The sequence below is a fragment of the Canis lupus genome, chromosome 18 (genome assembly GCF_003254725.2).
Source record: "Canis lupus dingo isolate Sandy chromosome 18, ASM325472v2, whole genome shotgun sequence".
Lineage (NCBI taxonomy): Eukaryota > Metazoa > Chordata > Mammalia > Carnivora > Canidae > Canis > Canis lupus.
Genome location: NC_064260.1, coordinates 50,896,854 through 50,913,833, shown reverse-complemented (window position 1 = coordinate 50,913,833; position 16,980 = coordinate 50,896,854). Strand labels below are relative to the sequence as shown.

Genomic DNA, 16,980 nt, shown 5'->3' with positions numbered 1-16,980 from the left:
CGTCAGCACATGGTGCTGCTGCCAGCTGCCTCCTACACTCCCAGGCCCCGCCAGCCTGCCTTACCAATCTGCCAAGTGACTGGGGCAGGTGCAGACATGACCCAGGCTCCAAGCACAGAGCACACAACCCTCCCCACCCCCGACACATGATCGGCCTGTGCCACATGTTGCTTCAGACTTTGCTCACTCCCCCACCTCTGGGAGGTGTGCTGGGAGGGCCCCCCCCATACCCCAACTCAGAGTAGGTGGGCTCCTGCCAGGTAGAGAGAGGAGGTACCAGGGACTCCAGGAGAGCCCACCTGACTCAGGCACTCCCCAGGGGAGCCCTGATTCCCTCGCAAAGTAAATCAGACACACACAGGTCATGCTAGGGTCCCAGGGAAGGTTTTAATTCCAGTCCCTGAAATCTGGGAGACATCAAGAACCTCCTTGAGAAGACCTGGGGAGCCTGCCTTCTCATCTCCAACAACGGCCAGGAGAGACAGGCCCCCCCAAAATATAATTTCTGGTTCAAAGTTCCCAGGAAGTGGGGCCCAGCTCACTAGCTCAGTGACTAGTCCAAGGTCAGCAGGAAGAATGTTGCTTTGGCTTAAGAGGAGCCACATCTTCTTTGTCTGGGATGGTGAGGAGAAGGCTGATCTCGTGGGGGTGGGGGGGTGGGCTCACTGGGGACAGGGAAGACAGTCTTGTCTGGTTAAGGCAGCTCTGGGCCACACAGTGTGCAGGCCCCGAGGAGGGCAGAGGAGTCCAGACCAGTGATAGCTGGAGGGGAAGGCCATGCAGCAGCACTGGGAAGCTGGCCGGACAGACCCCGAGGGGCTTGTCAATCTGCCTTCCTACAGCAGGAAAACGCAAATCCTGGGTTTGCTGCCAGCTGCTCCAAGGGGGCCCTTGGCTCTGAAGAGCAGGGTCATGGTCCTAGAGGGACACCAGAAGGGGAAAAAGCACCGCAAGTAAGAAGCTGAACCAAGAGGGGAACACCAGTGCCTATGGGGTGCTGAGAGGAACAGCCTTGGTCTGGCCCAGGGCAGCTCTACAGCCCTCACCCCTGGGCTCACCAGGGCCACCCCGCTGCTGGGGCCTAGCATTCCAGCCCTCCCTGACTAGTCCTGGTTGCAGGGAGCTTCATCCCCTAGCCCCACCCCGGCTCCGTTTCCCCAAACCCCCAAAGTGCCCTCAAACCCAAACCATTCTAACTGGGGCCACAGAGCTGACATAACCACTGACTCTTTCTGGGTTTCCTTCCAGGAGGCTGGGCTGGGGGAGGTGGTGGCAGGAGGCAGAACAGCTCCTGTGGTTCTTACCATCTGCTTTTCTCTTCTGAGGGGACACAGCTGCCCTAGCCTGGGGGGGTAAGAAGAAAAGCCCCCCTTGAGAGCCTGCCTCCAACTTGGCAAGTAGCCTCCTCCACATCAGCTTCTCTGGGGCGGGGGCGCTGCTGGGTCAGTGCAGCATCAAGATGCGTGGGGAGCATAAGCCCCTTTCTGGGCAAAGCTCTGACATGGTCTCCTGACAGATGCCAAGCCAGGCCAGGCCAGGGCAGCCCAGCCGCCTTCCCTCTCACCCTCCCTCCCTCCCTCCCTCCCGTCCCATCAAAACCTGCCCTGGAAGGAGGAAGGGAATGACAGATTAAAAGGTCCCTCCTGCAGGGAAGCCTCAGGCAAAAGGGGACTTGTGTGGGGTGCACCTGGGTGGCTCAGTCGGTTAGGTGTCTGACTTTTGATTTCATTTCAGCTCATGATCTCAGGGTCGTGAGATCAAGCCCCACATCAGGCTCTGTGCTCAGCACAGCACCTGCTCAGGATTCTCTCTCCCCCTCTCCCTCTGCCCTCCCACCCCTGTGCCACTTGCATGCACGTGTGCACTTTCTCTCCCTCTCTAAAAACAAATGGGTGTGTGTGGGGGAGCTTGTGAGCTGACAGCAAAGCTAAGGAACCTGGGCAGAAGGCAGGAGGTGCTGAGGGCTGAGCAGAGCTCCCAGGCCCTCAGGAAGCCCGTGTGTGGTGAGGCCGCAGGGACCAAAGCTTTCAGGGATGGGGACCTGTCCCAGGGAAGCAGGTGGCACTGGCCCCACCTTTTTGATGGCTGTCCAGTCCTCTAGGATGTCGATCTCCTGCAGCATATACACGATGTAAGGACCTGCAATGGGGGGTCAAGGAAGCAGGAAGCCCAGTGGAGAGGGCAGGTGACAGGCCTCCCGCTTGGGAGCTCCAAAACTTGGGGGAGGCAGTGTGGGGAGGCCAGGAGGCTGAGGACCCTGGTTAGAGCTCAGGTTCTGCCTCCTGCCTCTTGGATCCCAGGTTCTTGGGGCAGGGCCTACGGCCTCATGAGTCCGTGAAGCGTACTGAGCCTCACCCCCTACCTCCCCTTAGTTCCTCCTCACTCCTCCCTCCAGTTTAAAGGTCAGTAGGTCAAAACCCAGGTCCCCCACTAGGGGACCTTGATCCCTCTATTCCCTGTCCCTTTAGTATCCCTTCATCTGGCCCCTTCTACACAGACTTCACAGTCTCTTCCATTCTAGAGACGACCCTCCTTTGGTCTCCCACTCCCTTCCAGAGTGGGAGGGTCTGCTCTGTCCTCTTGGGCTCTGTACCTGATGCCTCCACACCCTGACCTCCTGTTCAACCCACAAGTCCTCAAGGCCCAGACTCCTCCCTCCCTGCCTGCCCTGACTGCCATCACTGGTCGGCCAGTGTCCTGGGAGCCTGAAGGCTGCAGGAGTACCCGGGGGTGCAGGTGGAGGGCATGTGGATCCTGCTCCCATCTGTGGTGGGCTCTGCCAGGGAGGATGAGGGCTCAGCAAGCCCTGGGCTAAAGTGGCTCATGCCTAATGTGAGGCTGGGCAACTACTGTGTGGGATGTGGGTACCCCCAGCTTAGGCCACAGGGTTGCAGAGGACAGAGAAGCCATAGCTATTGGGGGGAAACCAGGAGAGGCTTCACAGAGGAGATAACAGGCACAGAGAGGCAGCAAGGCATTCCAAGAAGAGGGTGGGAAGTGAGAGAAGGCGGGGTGACGTGGTGTTGGTAGGAAAATCTAGGACCTGTTGGGAATATTGTGGGAAAGCCAAAAGAACCTCAAAGGAGACTTCCCTCAGGAAGTTATGGGGAGTCACTAAATGGATACTTCTGTTTCTCTATCCAGCCCAGGAGAGACCCAGGGCCTCACAGGAAATTCCTGACAGTTGGATTTGCCTGGACATGGCCACATGATGCCAAATGACCATAAACTGCCATAAATGACTGCCTTCCGTGTCCCCCCACCCCCTCCCTTGGTTTGGAGCTAACCCTGCTGTCCTGCCCAGGTCAGGCCGCCGTGGGTGGAAGGATACCAGAAACGAGAGGTGCCTTCTTCCTCTTGCTGGGTGGCAGGGAGTCCCAGGTCTTTGCGCTGCTTCTGGCGTGCAGTTTGTCATCCCACCACTCTGTGCCCCCAGACCCAGAGTCAGGATCAAAGAGCTGGCCATCCCTGGACACCCCACCCTTGTAGCTGTGTCCATCACGTGAGCCAGACCAGCCCCTACCCCTCCTCTCCCTCCCAGGCCAGTGGAGAGCACCCTGGGCCAGGGGCTTGGAAGCTGAGGCCAAGGCTAGATGGCAGAGCCATGCAACCCTGGGGAAGAGGTCACTGTACTTCTGTGAGCCTGGTTCCTTCATCTGTTTAGTGGGCAGTGTGACAATGACAATTCTGGCCTCCCTGGGATGCCATGTGAACACAGGCGCTGTGGACACGGAGGGAACTGTGGCTATTGTATGTGTGGGTGTGTCAGAATGACACCTCCTGTTCTGGAAAGAGAGCAGGGGCCAAGGAGGGCAGGGGGACCGTTCTTTCTGAGCCTCCTCTGTGCACCAGGCACTGGGCTGTGTCCTTTCTGTGCCTGGTTCCATTTAGGCCCCAGAGTGACACCATGAAGCAGGCTCTCCTACATGCTCCCTGTGTAGGCAGAGCAGCAGGTGGTGTGGGAGGGCAGGATGGGGGGTGGGTGGGAGGGGTGGGGGCATGGCTAGAACAGTGCCTAGTGCAGCCTCACCAGAGCTGATGTCCAGACTCTGGCGGTCCTCTTCCAGCCTCTGGATCCGCTCTTGCAGCTCCCCCTGCAGCGTGTCATAGAGCAGCAGCTTCTCGCTCTGGAAAGGGTGAAGGTGCTCAGCAGGGTGGCAGGGACAAGCCACCTTCCGTTCACCTCCCCCAGCCCAGCCCGCAGTCACATTCACCTCCAGGTGCTGTTTGGCTCCCTGCAGCTCACATTCGTACTTATTCCGGATCACGTCCAGACAGAAGCCCTTGTAGATCCCTGTAGAGGGAGGGAGATGGGAAGCCCTGCTTGGCCAGGGTCTCATGTGTCCAAAAGGGGGAGCCAGGAGCAGAGCTGGGCAGGAATGAGGAAAGAAGGGAACAGACAGCCATGGGCTCTGGCAGAGGAAGATGCGAGGAGGCCTGGGGTCACCCCAGAGCACAGGACAGCCCACAGACCTGCCACCTGAATGCGGATCTTGAGGCTCCGCTGCAGTCCCCCCAGAGGCTCTGTGTATTCAGGTGCTCTCTCAGCCCCCACTTCCTCCAGCCGCACCCTCAGCTGACTCAGCCGTTCCCTGAACAACCTGGGAGGGAAAAGGCAGCACATGTTTGTTCATCAGACACGTGGCTAAGCGCCTGCTCCATGGCAGGTCCCATGTGTCAGGCCCTTGGCTACCCCTGCCCAGCACCAGGCCCGCTGCCTCCTCACCCCAGGGGGCCTAAAGACCCAGCCCTAGACGCCCCGCGCTCACTTCTCCTTGAGCTCCGAGAACTGTTTCTCCAGGTCCAGCATCTCATTGACGCACTCGCTGCGACGCCGCTCATAGTCCTCGTCGTCCATCTCTGGGACAAGAGGCCAGTCAGCTCTGGCTGAGGAAAAGCGGGCGGACGCTTGTGTGCACATGTTGGGGGCTCACCTGAGCTCTCTTCCTCCGATTCAGTCTGGCTGCCGCTCCGCTCCTCCTCGCTCTCTTCCTCCTCCCCATTCATCTCAGCGGCCGAATCACCCTCTGCTTCCATCTCTTCTGTGTCTTTGCTTGGAGGCTGGATGGGCATCTGGGCTCTGGGAGGAGGGGAGCCATCACTTATCATCACCCTCAGTTCTGAGTGAGAAAGTGACCGTGTGGGGAGTCAAACCAAGCCCTGCCCAAATATCTCCCAGAAGCCTGGGAGCCACAGAAACGCTCACAATCTTGGACATTGTTGGTGATCCCAATCTGGGGAATGCTGGCCAAGGTGATGGTCCAGAAGCTGGGAAACACCAAGGATGGATTCCCCACTGCCTCTGGGACTGGGCCCGCACTCGTGGCTGGGGTGTTTAAGGGCCTGCACAGACTGGACTTGAAGTACTGAGCCAGCTCCTTTACCCCACCATCCTTAAGTGCGCCATGCCTTCATACTCCCCACCCCGTCCATTGATCCTTTCAGCTGGAATGCCATCCACTTCTCATCCTGAGAACACTCTGCAATCCTCATTTTCTCGCTGTGTTCTGGATCAACGCCTATGTCCTTCTGCTTTCTCTGGAGCCTCATATTACCAGTACCCCCATCTTCACTGTTTCTCCAATCCTTCCTCTTGACAGCTTCTACCCATGAAATTTTAGATGTGTTCGGGTATTGTCTCCCATTTAGAAATAGCAGAACACAAAACCTCGCCCTATTCCACTTAACCACTCCCCATTTCCTACCTCACAGCTACCTTTCCCAAGGCTCTGGCTGTTCCTACTCTTTCACTAACCAGAGGTTCCATTCCATATCTCTATGATTGCCCTCAGCTGAAGTGAATTCTGTGGCATCAACCGATGTCCACCTTGTGTCCAATGCCAGTATTTTTTAGTGCTTATCTTCGTTGACTTCTCAGGAACAATGAACACTATTAATCATTCTTTATTTACTCATCTAAGATTTATTGAAGACCTAATATATGCCAGGTACTGTCAGATGCTATGGTCAGATGCTGGGCACGATGGAGCAGACAGACACAGTCTCTGATCTCAAGGAGTTTGTAGGTTCCTGGGAGACAGGCAATAAGCAGACCGTACTGTGGTATGAGAACGGTTAAGACTGGAGGACATATGGGAGAGGCATCTCACTGGAACCTGGAGCTTGCTCCAACAGTGAGGGCTTGCAGAGGAAGATCCTTGCTGCAGCAATAGGGAGGACTTGCAGACAGATGAGCTGAGATGGCTGGAGAGGGAACATTCCAAGCAGAGTGAATAGCATGGGCAAAGACTCTAGAATGAGAGAAGGGGCAGAGGTGGGGGTACATGAGTCTAAGCCTCAGAGAGAAATCTGGGGTGCAGAGATCTGGTCATCGGCATATAGTGAGTGCTTCAGGCCTTGGGAGAAGGCACAACCAGCAAGGCAAAATGTGTGGAGTGAGAAGAGGTCCAAGATAGAACTCCCAGGGCCACCAAAGGGCCAGGTGATGAAAGCCCTGCAAAGGAGAAGGAAATTAGCAAGAAACAGAGGAAGAGAAGCACAGTCATGGGGAGAAAGAATTTCAGAAGTACGATCATAGTGCCAAATGCTGCCAAGAGATCAATTATGAGGAAGACTAAACAGTCCACCCAACAGTTAATCTCTACCTACTGAAGGCTTCGATTTCACTGTGATGTTCTTCCAACTTCTCTGAGCAGGGTACTGTAGTCCTTTAGATGGATATAGACACCACTCCCTCCAGGAAGCTCTACTTGTTTACATCTCCTCTCTATTTGCCGTTTTCACGTCTGTCTATCCAATCAGGCTGTAAGCCTTACCAGGATGGGGATGCACATGCACCTCGTTCACCCAGCACAGTACTTACTTCACTTCACAACTGGTGGATATGCAAATACAAATTAAACAAAGCACACTTTTTCAGGGCAGCTTTTACTTCTTGATTGCCCCAGGACCCTGTAGTGGTAGCAAACCCAAAGTATTCTGTTAACTTTCCTTGACACACTGGGACGCCTGGGTGGCTCAGGAGTTGAGTCGGCCTTTGGCTCTGGGCGTAGTCCTGGGATCCGGGAGTCCCGCATAAATTTTCCCTGCGGGGAGCCTGCTTCTCCCTCTGCCTGTGTCTCTGCATCTCTCATGAATAAATAAATAAGTCTTAAAAAAAAAAAAAAAAAAAAAACCTTTCCTTGACACAATTTGAGTTGTGTATAATTAACTGGCTCGCGGCTCAGTTTAGTCTCATTCTTCAATGATTTCACAAGTGAACCTGAGCCGAAAACCTCAGTTCTCCAAACCAACCTCATCTTTCCCATTCTTAAGCAGGAACTGAGTTCCTGCAGTTCCCAAACTTCGCAATTCCTCTTCATTGTAAAATTATATATATTTCCTTTGTCTCCAGCTGTCTCTGATTCTACTGAGGGAGCAACATTAAATCACAACCTCCCCTCCTTACCCCAGGTGCAAAAAGAGGCTAACCAAGAGGATAACCATTGCTACTCTGAGCGTTCTAAAGATTGCAAGGCGTAGGGGATGGAAAAGCAAAGTATAAGGCGCTGTACACACACAATTTATATTTTTAGAAAGTGAGCATTTCGGGGCGGACCTCCACGGAAGGCCGATTCTTGTCCTTGGAGAGAGCCCACCCAGACCCCTGCGCGGCGCGGGGCGCCAGGACCCTCCCGCTCCGTTCCATTCCCGTCTGCGCCGGCGCCGCGGGCGGGGGAGTCACTGCCTCTTCGGCGGCCAACAGCGGCCCCGCGGCGCCGCACGCGTCCGGCCGGTTAGGTCTCCGCTTCGGCCCTGATTGGCCCAGCTCCGACCGACTGGCCAGAGAGGCCGAACCAGGTGCCCTGAGGAGCGTTACGCACCGTGGGGAGGGGGCCTCCAGCTTGACTTCTGAAACTCCCTGAGAGGTGCCCGCGGCTGCCGGGCTCCCGGAAACGACGCGCCAGTCCCTCTACTCCGGGAGGCGGGGCCCGCTGCACTTCCGCATACGTCATCAGGAGGCGCCGGTCGCGAAATTCACAATTAGGCAGCTCGCGGCGAAGCATGCTGGGATACCGCGGGGCCGGTCTCCATAGCAACCGGCCGACATTCACGCAGGGTTTCGGGCGGCTGGCGGAAAAGACCCCCGTGGTTTCCTTGCTGTGCGGTCGGCGCCTCTTGGGCCGCAGCAACCTCCTCCCCACCCCTGTGACCCCCCCCCCCGGGGAACGGAAGAAGCTGCGACCCCCCCCTCTGCCCGCCAGGTCCAGGAGAGTCATGGAGCCAGCTGTAGGTGTGAACACTCATTTATTTACACATGGTCGTTGGTAGGCAAATAACCCAGTCTGTTGGACGGCACAGATTTGGCACGGAACCTGCAGACCCTTCCTTTCCCCAGAGCTCCCGAGGGTGGAGGCCTGGAAGAACCAGGAAGTTTAGTTTTCTGCCCCAAAACTAAGAACTAAATTCAGCGCCTTTATCTGATTTCTTCCAAAAAGTCCATTTTGTTAAGTACTCAGACTTCTCAGTCTGCCCCATTCATACTCTTTGCTCTCCGACTGCTCACCCACCCCAGATTGTTAATAATAATAACAATAATACTGTAATAATATTAATAATACTTCACATTTGTACGAAGCTTACAGAATGTTTTCACATATAGCATCTCATCTGAGCCTCCCAACAGTTCTGTGAGGTAGGTATTTTCACCTCCCCTTTTACAGATGGGATAACTGAGGCTCAGAGAGGAAATGGGATTTGCTCAAGGCCACACAGCTAGTTAGTGGTAAAGCTAGGACTTGATCCCAGCACCCCATATTCAAGTCCAGTGTTCCAACACCACAGCTACCACGGTAAAAGTGGAGTGACATTGATTATCCCTGTCAGGCCTGAGGGACAGCCTAAGGAGGGAAAAGGCTGAGACTTCTCCGACTAGGGGAGGGAGGGCCTCAGCAGTGACGAGGGGAGTCAGGGTACTTGGCCTTCAACTCCTGTTTGAACTGGCGGTAAAGGATCTTATTGTGCTGATTTTCTGCCTCCTTTTGGGGATGGAACTTCAAAGCTTCCTTAAAGCCCTTATGAACCAGGAAACCTTCGTTCAGCACCTCGAAATCAAATCCTGCCACGTGCAGCTCACAGGCCTGTTGGAGGAGAGACAGGTCAGTGAAGTTGGATGACATTTCTAGGGCTGAGACTGGCATCCCTGAAGCCTCTCTCCAGCATCCCTACTCCTCTGGAGGCATCTACACCATCCAACCACTTCCTCAACTAGGACTATCCTGCCACATTGCCTCCTTTCCATCCAGGACCACTCATAGCTCCCAGCGCCCCCCACTCCTCCTCCCCCATTGCCCCTGCCCTTTCCCTTATGGGCACCTGGCTGATGCGATTGAAGCCGTACTGGCGAAAGCGCTCGTCGAAGGTGGGCACCTTGCCTCCAGCCACGTAGAATGGTTCCCAGGGGTCCTGCCAGGGCACTACGTAGGCAGGCCTCAGCAAGCTCTCTTCTGGCAGGTTGACCCAGCGGGAGTAGTTGGTGGGTGCCTGACAGGGTGTGCACAGCCCATAATAGAAGGGCCTCACCTCGCCCACTTGGTAGAGCTGCAACAGCTCATTCTTGTTCGTGGGCATGCGGCGGGCTCGGCGGATCTCAAAGGCAGGCACCACCAGTGCTGTGCCCGCCCACTGCTTGCTCTGATCCAGCATTTCCCGAAGACCCCTCCACAGCCCCTCACTGGGCACCATGTCCACGTCGATTACCAGGGCATAGTTGGCCCCCTCACGAGCCAGATTCCTCAGCAGGTTATTGGGGTAGGAGACGTTGGTGCCCAGCGCATAATTGATCCCCGGCTGGGCCACCCTGGCTAGTTTGTCAAAGACCTCCTGGCAGGACCGCAGCAAGGCAAACTCCCCAGGCTCCCGGGGATCAGGCACAGCGGCCTCGTAGCGCGAGGGGCACACAAGGTGCATGGCCACCCTGGCGCGCATATCGGGGCAGTGGCTGCTCAGCGCGTAGGTCAGCACCGTGGCTAGCTGCGCTTCCTCCTTGGTGGCCGCGAACACCGCCACGGAGAGCGGGCCCTCCCAGCGCTCCAACAGGCCCGACAGGTGCAGCAGGTTGTCCACGCTGGCGTGAGTGGCCAGGATCACATCATTGGGGTCCATGGTGGTCTTCAGTAGGCCCCTGTAGACGCGGTAGTCGCCACTGGCGTCCAGGACGCCTCCAGAGGCCAGAGCGGTGCGGAGTTGCGCCTTGACCTGGTCCACGGACCGCGGGGACGGGGGAAAGAACTCGAAATACTGGTCTTGCTCCTCCTGCCCGTGGAGCCCGGACAGCAGCGACAGGTAGAGCAGCTGCAGCATCGCCACCAGCATTAGCGCGGCCAGAAGCAGCTGGTAAAAGGCGCACCGGATGGCGTAGGACATCTGCATGGCTCTCGGGGCTCCGAGCGCGCAGCAGGGACCACCGGGCCGCAGCCTTCGCAGCCGCAGCAAGCCCGGATTTACCGCAGCCTGCCGAGCACAGCCGAAGCGAGCCGAGGCGAGCCGAGCCCCGCGCAGCTTCCCCGTCGGAGCGGGCCTTGGGGCGCGCCAGCTCGCCCCCTGCGCGTGAGGAGGAGCTACTGCATTCGCCGCCGCGCCGCGCCGCGCTTTGCAAACCCTGAAAAGTGCCCGCGGCAGCGCCTGCGGGGTTCCCAGGGAGCCGCTGCCCGCCCTCCCGATCAGTGTGCGACGCCCCCGGACCCAGCGCGTTCTGATACACCGGCGCGCTCCCCCCGCCTTAGGAAAGGGAAGCCGCGGCGGAGCTCTGGGTGCAGCCGGGGGAAGGATGATGCGGGTTCGCGGCCGCGGCGGGCGGGAGGGGACACACAAAAAGCCCTTTCTCTTTCCGCCGCCTCTCCCTCCGCCAGGTTCTATGAAACCCACACTGAAGCAGGGATGCGGAGAGGCTCGGGAGGTGCGGAGGAGATGAGAGATAAGTGCATGTAGGAAGGGCCGCTCTACGTGGGACGAGGTGGCCGAGTGGTTAAGGCGATGGACTGCTAATCCATTGTGCTTTGCACGCGTGGGTTCGAATCCCATCCTCGTCGGTCGTGTTTTACACGAGGTGAGGGGGTGTACTTTTCTGACTTCCTGGGAAGAGGGCCCAGGGCCCAGTGGCCCGTAAAAGACCCGAACTGGAACTCTGGCTGATGCCAAATTGGGATCCAATCTATTATCTGCGGCAATTAGAGAAACCCCTCTGGAGGTGCCGCCTTATTCTCTAAAGTGGTGGAATTTGGTAGTAGTGCGGTGTCTGATCACTGAAGTTATCACTCTGTTCAGGCCACTGACAGCAATTTTCCTAGGGGGAGACCTTCCGCGATCCCCACTCCTACCCCTACCCCCGCAACACACACACACACACACACACACACACACACACACACACACACACACACGTTTAAGCAGGAGGCCTAGAATACCTAAAACACCGGCCAACATATACAGAAACCCCTTAAAAAGCATTTGCGAAATAATTAATCCATGGGCTCTAGACGAGGAGAGGCTGTGGGGAAAGGCAGGTACTTTCACAGCTCAATCAGTTATATATGATAACTATATGAGGTCTGTGAATCTTGGGAAGGTGCAGACCGGGAAGGGCTTCCAATTTTCAGGACAGGGCTTCCAATTCCTCCCTATAGGCAATGGGAAACTAAGGTTGGTTTTGTATTTTAAAAAGCAAGTTTAAATTTTTTTTTCTTTTATTTAAGAGACGCAGCAAGAGCACAAGCAAGGGGGAGGGACAAAGGGAGAAGCTGATTCCCCACTGAGCAGGGAGCCCAAGGTGGGGCTGGATCCCAGCACCCTGGGATCATGACCTGAACCAAAAGTGGATGTTTAACCAACTGAGTCACCCAGGAGCCCCAGGAAGCCAAGGTTGATGAATTGAAGAGTAACCAGGGCACCTATATTCTGCAGCCCCAGCAAATAACACCTACTGAGCACCCGCTCGGTGCCAGGGGCTGTTAGGCACCCCGGATGAAGCCTTGCAGGGGACTTGACAGGTACTATCTTTGAAGATTTGCACTGGTGACCTGTGGTAGGAAAGCGGACAAAAGTATATGCAGACCTGTTTGGCACAGGCCTTGCAAACTGGAGGCTCGGGTGTCAGGTTTGGTGCTGTTAGGGTCTTTGACCCGCTCAGTGTTGAAAATTACAATTTGAATCACATTAGTTGTTGGCTTTGGCGAATCAGGAGATTTCACATAAAATCCACATTTCCAACTTTTGTTTTATTTTTTTTAATATTTTTTTAATTTTTATTTATTTATGATAGTCACACAGAGAGAGAGAGAGGCAGAGACACAGGCAGAGGGAGAAGCAGGCTCCATGCACCGGGAGCCCGACATGGGATTCGATCCCAGGTCTCCAGGATCGCGCCCTGGGCCAAAGGCAGGCGCCAAACCGCTGCACCACCCAGGGATCCCCCAACTTTTGTTTTAAATTCTGAAAGATCTGGCAATGCCAGGCCTGCATTTCAACAGGATGACAATTGGCCAGAACTAAGAGTAGCTCACCCTTTGCAAATAGTTTTCTCTTTGCCAAGGTCTCAACCCTGCCCCTTCACTATTCACCCTGGCCCCTGGGCATCTGAGTCTGAGTGCTGAGTCTCAGCACTCAGATGATACCTCCCTCTGTCTGCCCAGGCACCTGCTCACAGTGTCTTCCACCTGCCACACACTATAATGCTAGCCACATAGCCAGCATCAGAATGTTATTTGTTGAATGAGTGAATAAGAAGCTTCTGAAGTGTCCTCAGTGGCCTTAGCTTGAAGGGAGTCTGAAAAGTAGCAACTGAATCTCACTGAGGTGGCAAGATCAGGGAAAGCTACATGGAAGGCCCAGAGAAAGGCCTACTGCCTGATATCGGGGCAGAAGGGCCTGGCTGGGGAGAGACACTGGCTGTTATGATAGAGTGGAGCATGAGAGATTCAAAGACCAGAGTTGATGGGATGCCTGGGTGGCTCAGCGGTTGAGCATCTGCCTTTGACTCTGGATGTGATCCCGGGGTCCCAGGATCGAGTTCCACATTGGGCTTCCTGCATGGGGCCTGCTTCTCCCCTGCGTATGTCTCTGCCTCTCTGTGTGTCTCTCATGAATAAATAAATAAAATATAAAAAAAAAAGACCAGAGTTGAAAACCATTAATAAGGGATCTGCTTTCCACATACCTTACATTCTGCATCTCTTTCATCTGGCCATTCCTGATGTACATCCTTTTATATGAAACCTGTAATCCAGCGAGTAAAACAGTTCTCTGAGTGCTGTGATATGCTGTCGAATTAATTGAGTCTGGGGTGTGTGTGTGTGTACGTGTGTGTGTGTACTGCTGGAACCTCTGACTTAGAGCCAGTCAGAAGCACAGGTAACCACTGGGTCTTGTTCTGGGCATCTGAAGTGGGGCTGGTCTTGTGGGACCGAGCTGTGAGATCTGATGCTGTCTTCAGGTAGATGGTGTCAGAATTGAATTGTATTGGAGGACACTCAGGCGATGTCAGAGAGTCGCTTGGTGTGTGTGAGGAAACCCACATGTCAGAATTGGTGTCAGAATTGTGTGTATAGAAATACAACTAGGGATGCCTGGGTGTCTCAGTGGTTGAGCGTCTGTCTTTGGCTCAGGGTGTGATCCCGGGGTTCTGGAATTGAGGTCTGCATTGGGCTCCCTGTAAGGAGCCTGCTTCTCCCTCCACCTGTGTCTCTGCCTCTCTCTGTGTCATTCATGAATAAATAAATAAAATATTTAAAAAAAGGAAATACAACTGAATTTTGTGTGTTGATCTTGAATCCTCCAATTTTGCTGAATTTGCTTATTATCTCTAAGCATGTGTGTGTGTGTTCTTTTTTTCTGTGAATGTATGTATGATATCATCTGTGAATATGGATGGTTTTACTTCTTTCTTTCCAATTTGGATACCTTTTATTTTTCTTTCTTGCCAAAGTGCTGTAGTTAGGACTTCCAGTACAAAGTTGAGCAGATGAAATGGTAAAAGTGGGCCCTTTCCTGATCTTAGGGAGAGGCTTTCAGTCTTTTATCATCGAATATGACATTAGTTGTGGATTTTTCATAAATGTGCATCATCAGCTTGAGGAAGTTCCCATATATTCCTTGTTTGTTGAGTGTTTTTATCTTGAAATGGTGTTGGGTTTTGTCAGACGTTTTTTCCACATCATGTGGAGAAAGAGATGACCATGTGGTTTTACCCCTTCATTCTTTTTTTTTTTTTAATTTTTTAACGATTTATTTTTGTTTATTTATGATAGACATAGAGAGAGAGGCAGAGACACAGGCAGAGGGAGAAGCAGGCTCCATGTAAGGAGCCCGACGCGGGACTCGATCCGGGGACTCCGGGATCACGCCCTGGGCCAAAGGCAGGCGCGAAACCGCTGAGCCACCCAGGGATCCCTTACCCCTTCATTCTATTCATGTGGCATATTACATTAATTGTTTTTTGTATGTTAAACTACCTTGTATTCTGTAGTAGATCCTGTTTGGTCATGGTATACAATCCCTTTAATGAGCTGCTTGGTTCCATTTTGTTGAAATTTTTACATCTATATTCATAAGAAATATTGCTTATTACATTTTCTTGTGATGTCTTTATCTGGCTTTGGCCTCAGGTTGATCTCCTCACAGAATGAATTAGGAAGTGTTCCCTGCTCTTGTATTTTTTTGGAAGAGTTTGAGAGGATTGGTGCTCATTCTTTAAATGATTGGTAAAACTAGCCTGTGAAATTACCCAATCCTGGGATTTTCCTTGTTGGGACGTTTCTGATTATTGATTCAATCTTGTTATTTGTTACAAGTATATTCAGTCCTCCTATTTCTTCTTGAATCAGCTTTGGTAGTTTGTGTTTCTAGGATTTGTTAATTTCATCTAGGTTTCTCATTTGTTGGTGTACAACTGTTCATAGTATTCTCTTATAATACTCTATTTCTGTATAATCAGTAATAATGGCTTCACCTTCATTTCTAACCTTAATAATTTTAAGGTCCTCTCTCTCTTTTTCTTAGTCAGTCTAGTCAGAAATTTGTCAGTTTTGTTGATTGTTTCAAATAACCAACTTTTAGTTTCACTGATTTTCTGTTGTTTTCCATCCTCCACTGTGTTTCACTCCACCTTAATATTTATCATTAACTTCCTTCTGCTAACTATGGGCTTAACTTGCTCTTCTTTTTCCTAATTATTAAAGGTGTAAAGTTACGTTAGTGATTTGAGATCCTTCTTGCCCCCCCCCCCCTTTTAAAGTAATCTCTACCCAGTGGGGCTCAAACTCAGGACCTTGAGATCAAGAGCCACAGGCTCCACCGACTGAGCCAGCCAGGATCCCCCCCTTCTTCCTCTTAATGTAGGCATTTACACCTATAGATTTCCTCTCAGCACTGCTCTGGCTGCATCCCATAAATTTCAGTGTGTTGTGTTTTCATTTTCTTTTATCTCAAAGCATTTTCCAATTTCTCTTTCAATTTCTTTTCTTTTTTTTTTGAGGGAGGATTTTAAAGGTAGTTCCTTTATTTATTTTTATAGCAGTCATTGCAAATTACTCATAGAACTTAGTATACATTGTATAGATTCTTTTTAAGTGTTGAGGTAAAAAAAATAGTGTTGAGGTATTGTTGACATACAATGTTATACTAGTTTTAGGTGGACAACATCCTGATTCCACAGTAATTCCAGTCACCTGTCACCACACAATGTTATAACAATATTATTCACTATATTCCTTACGCTGTACTTTTCATCTCCATGACTTGTTTTATTTATTAAAAAGATTTTATTTGGGATCCCCGGGTGGCGCAGCGGTTTAGCGCCTGCCTTTGGCCCAGGGCGCGATCCTGGAGACCCGGGATCGAATCCCACATCAGGCTCCCGGTGCATGGAGCCTGCTTCTCCCTCTGCCTGTGTCTGCCTCTCTCTCTCTCTCTCTCTCTCTCTCTCTCTCTCTCTCTCGCTGTGACTATCATAAATAAATAAAAATTAAAAAAAAAAAGATTTTATTTATTTATTCATGAGAGACACAGAGGCAGAAGAAGTAAGCTCCCCACAGGGAGCCTGATGTGGGACTCAATCCCAGGACCCTGGGATCACAACATGATCCAAAGGCAGTCATTCAACCACTGAGCCACCCAAGAGCCTTGACTGATTTCTTTTATAATTGGAAGTTTGTACCTCTTCATCTTCTTTGCCTATTTATTTTCTTTCTTTTAAGATTTTATTTACTTATTTGAGAGAGAAAGTGCATGAGAGAGAGAAGAAGTTGGGGGAGGGCAGACTCCTCACTGAGCAGGGAGCCCAATGCAGGGCTCGATCCCAAGACCCCAGGATCATAACCTAAGGCAAAGGCAGATGCTTAACCAACTAAGCCACCCAGGCACTCCCCATTTCCTTCTCCTCTTGCATCCACCAGTTTGTTCTCTATATTTATGGGTCTGTTTTTGCTTTTTGCTTGTTTTATTGTTCAGATTCCACATAGGAGTGAAATCATATGATCTTTGTCTTTCTCTGATTTATTTCACTTAGCATAATACGCTCTAAGTTTTTTCTGTGTTGTTGCAAATGGTAAAATCTCATTCTTTTTTATGGCTGAGTAATATTCCAGCATGTGTATATGTGTGCATATGCATCTTTTTATTTTTTTTTAAAGATTTTATTTATCTGAAAGAGACAGAGATGGTGAGAGAGAGCACGAGCGGGGAGGAGAGGGAGAAGCAGGCCCCCTGCCCTGAGGAGAGAGCTCGACAAGGCGCTCGACAAGGGGCTCGCCCTGGGATCATGACCTGTGTCTAAGACAGACACTTAACCAACTGAGCCACCCAGGTGCCCCACATCTTTTTTTATCCATTCATCCATCAATGGATACTTGGGCTGCTTCCATATCTTTGGACTCTTTTTTAACCCATTAATTCAGAATGCATTGTTTAAGTGGTACTTATTTGTGAAGTGTCTACTTTTTGTTACATATTTTTACTTTCATTCCATAGTGATTGGAAAAGAAACTT

The 16,980-nt window shown here is 52.2% G+C and overlaps 2 protein-coding genes and 1 non-coding gene across 6 annotated transcripts; 1 reads left to right on the top strand and 2 right to left on the bottom strand.

Moving 5' to 3' along the window:
* Nucleotides 1–368: 368 nt before the first annotated feature.
* BRMS1 (BRMS1 transcriptional repressor and anoikis regulator) lies at nucleotides 369–7,980 on the bottom strand. Of its 4 annotated transcripts, none has more exons than XM_025445887.3 (10): nucleotides 7,824–7,980; nucleotides 4,935–5,080; nucleotides 4,770–4,860; nucleotides 4,474–4,601; nucleotides 4,215–4,294; nucleotides 4,031–4,127; nucleotides 3,332–3,424; nucleotides 2,075–2,139; nucleotides 1,305–1,344; nucleotides 369–918 (listed from the first exon to the last, which is right to left on the bottom strand). In XM_025445887.3, the coding sequence occupies exons 2-10, from the start codon at nucleotides 5,071–5,073 to the stop codon at nucleotides 911–913; spliced, it is 741 nt and encodes a 246-aa protein (XP_025301672.3). In that variant the 5' UTR covers nucleotides 5,074–5,080; nucleotides 7,824–7,980; the 3' UTR covers nucleotides 369–910. The 4 variants fall into 4 exon arrangements, with proteins under 4 accessions (XP_025301672.3, XP_025301671.3, XP_048952835.1 ...); XM_025445886.3 differs by having other exon boundaries at nucleotides 4,935–5,120; nucleotides 7,824–7,975; XM_049096878.1 differs by lacking the exon at nucleotides 3,332–3,424.
* Nucleotides 7,981–8,230: 250 nt separating this feature from the next.
* On the bottom strand, nucleotides 8,231–10,512 carry B4GAT1 (beta-1,4-glucuronyltransferase 1). Its single transcript, XM_025445885.3, has 2 exons — nucleotides 9,316–10,512; nucleotides 8,231–9,080 (listed from the first exon to the last, which is right to left on the bottom strand). Exons 1-2 carry the CDS (start codon nucleotides 10,369–10,371, stop codon nucleotides 8,889–8,891), a joined length of 1,248 nt encoding a protein of 415 aa, XP_025301670.1. The 5' UTR covers nucleotides 10,372–10,512; the 3' UTR covers nucleotides 8,231–8,888.
* Nucleotides 10,513–10,948: 436 nt separating this feature from the next.
* TRNAS-GCU (transfer RNA serine (anticodon GCU)) lies at nucleotides 10,949–11,030 on the top strand. Its single transcript has one exon. It is a non-coding gene; the product is annotated as a tRNA-Ser (tRNA).
* Nucleotides 11,031–16,980: the final 5,950 nt, after the last annotated feature.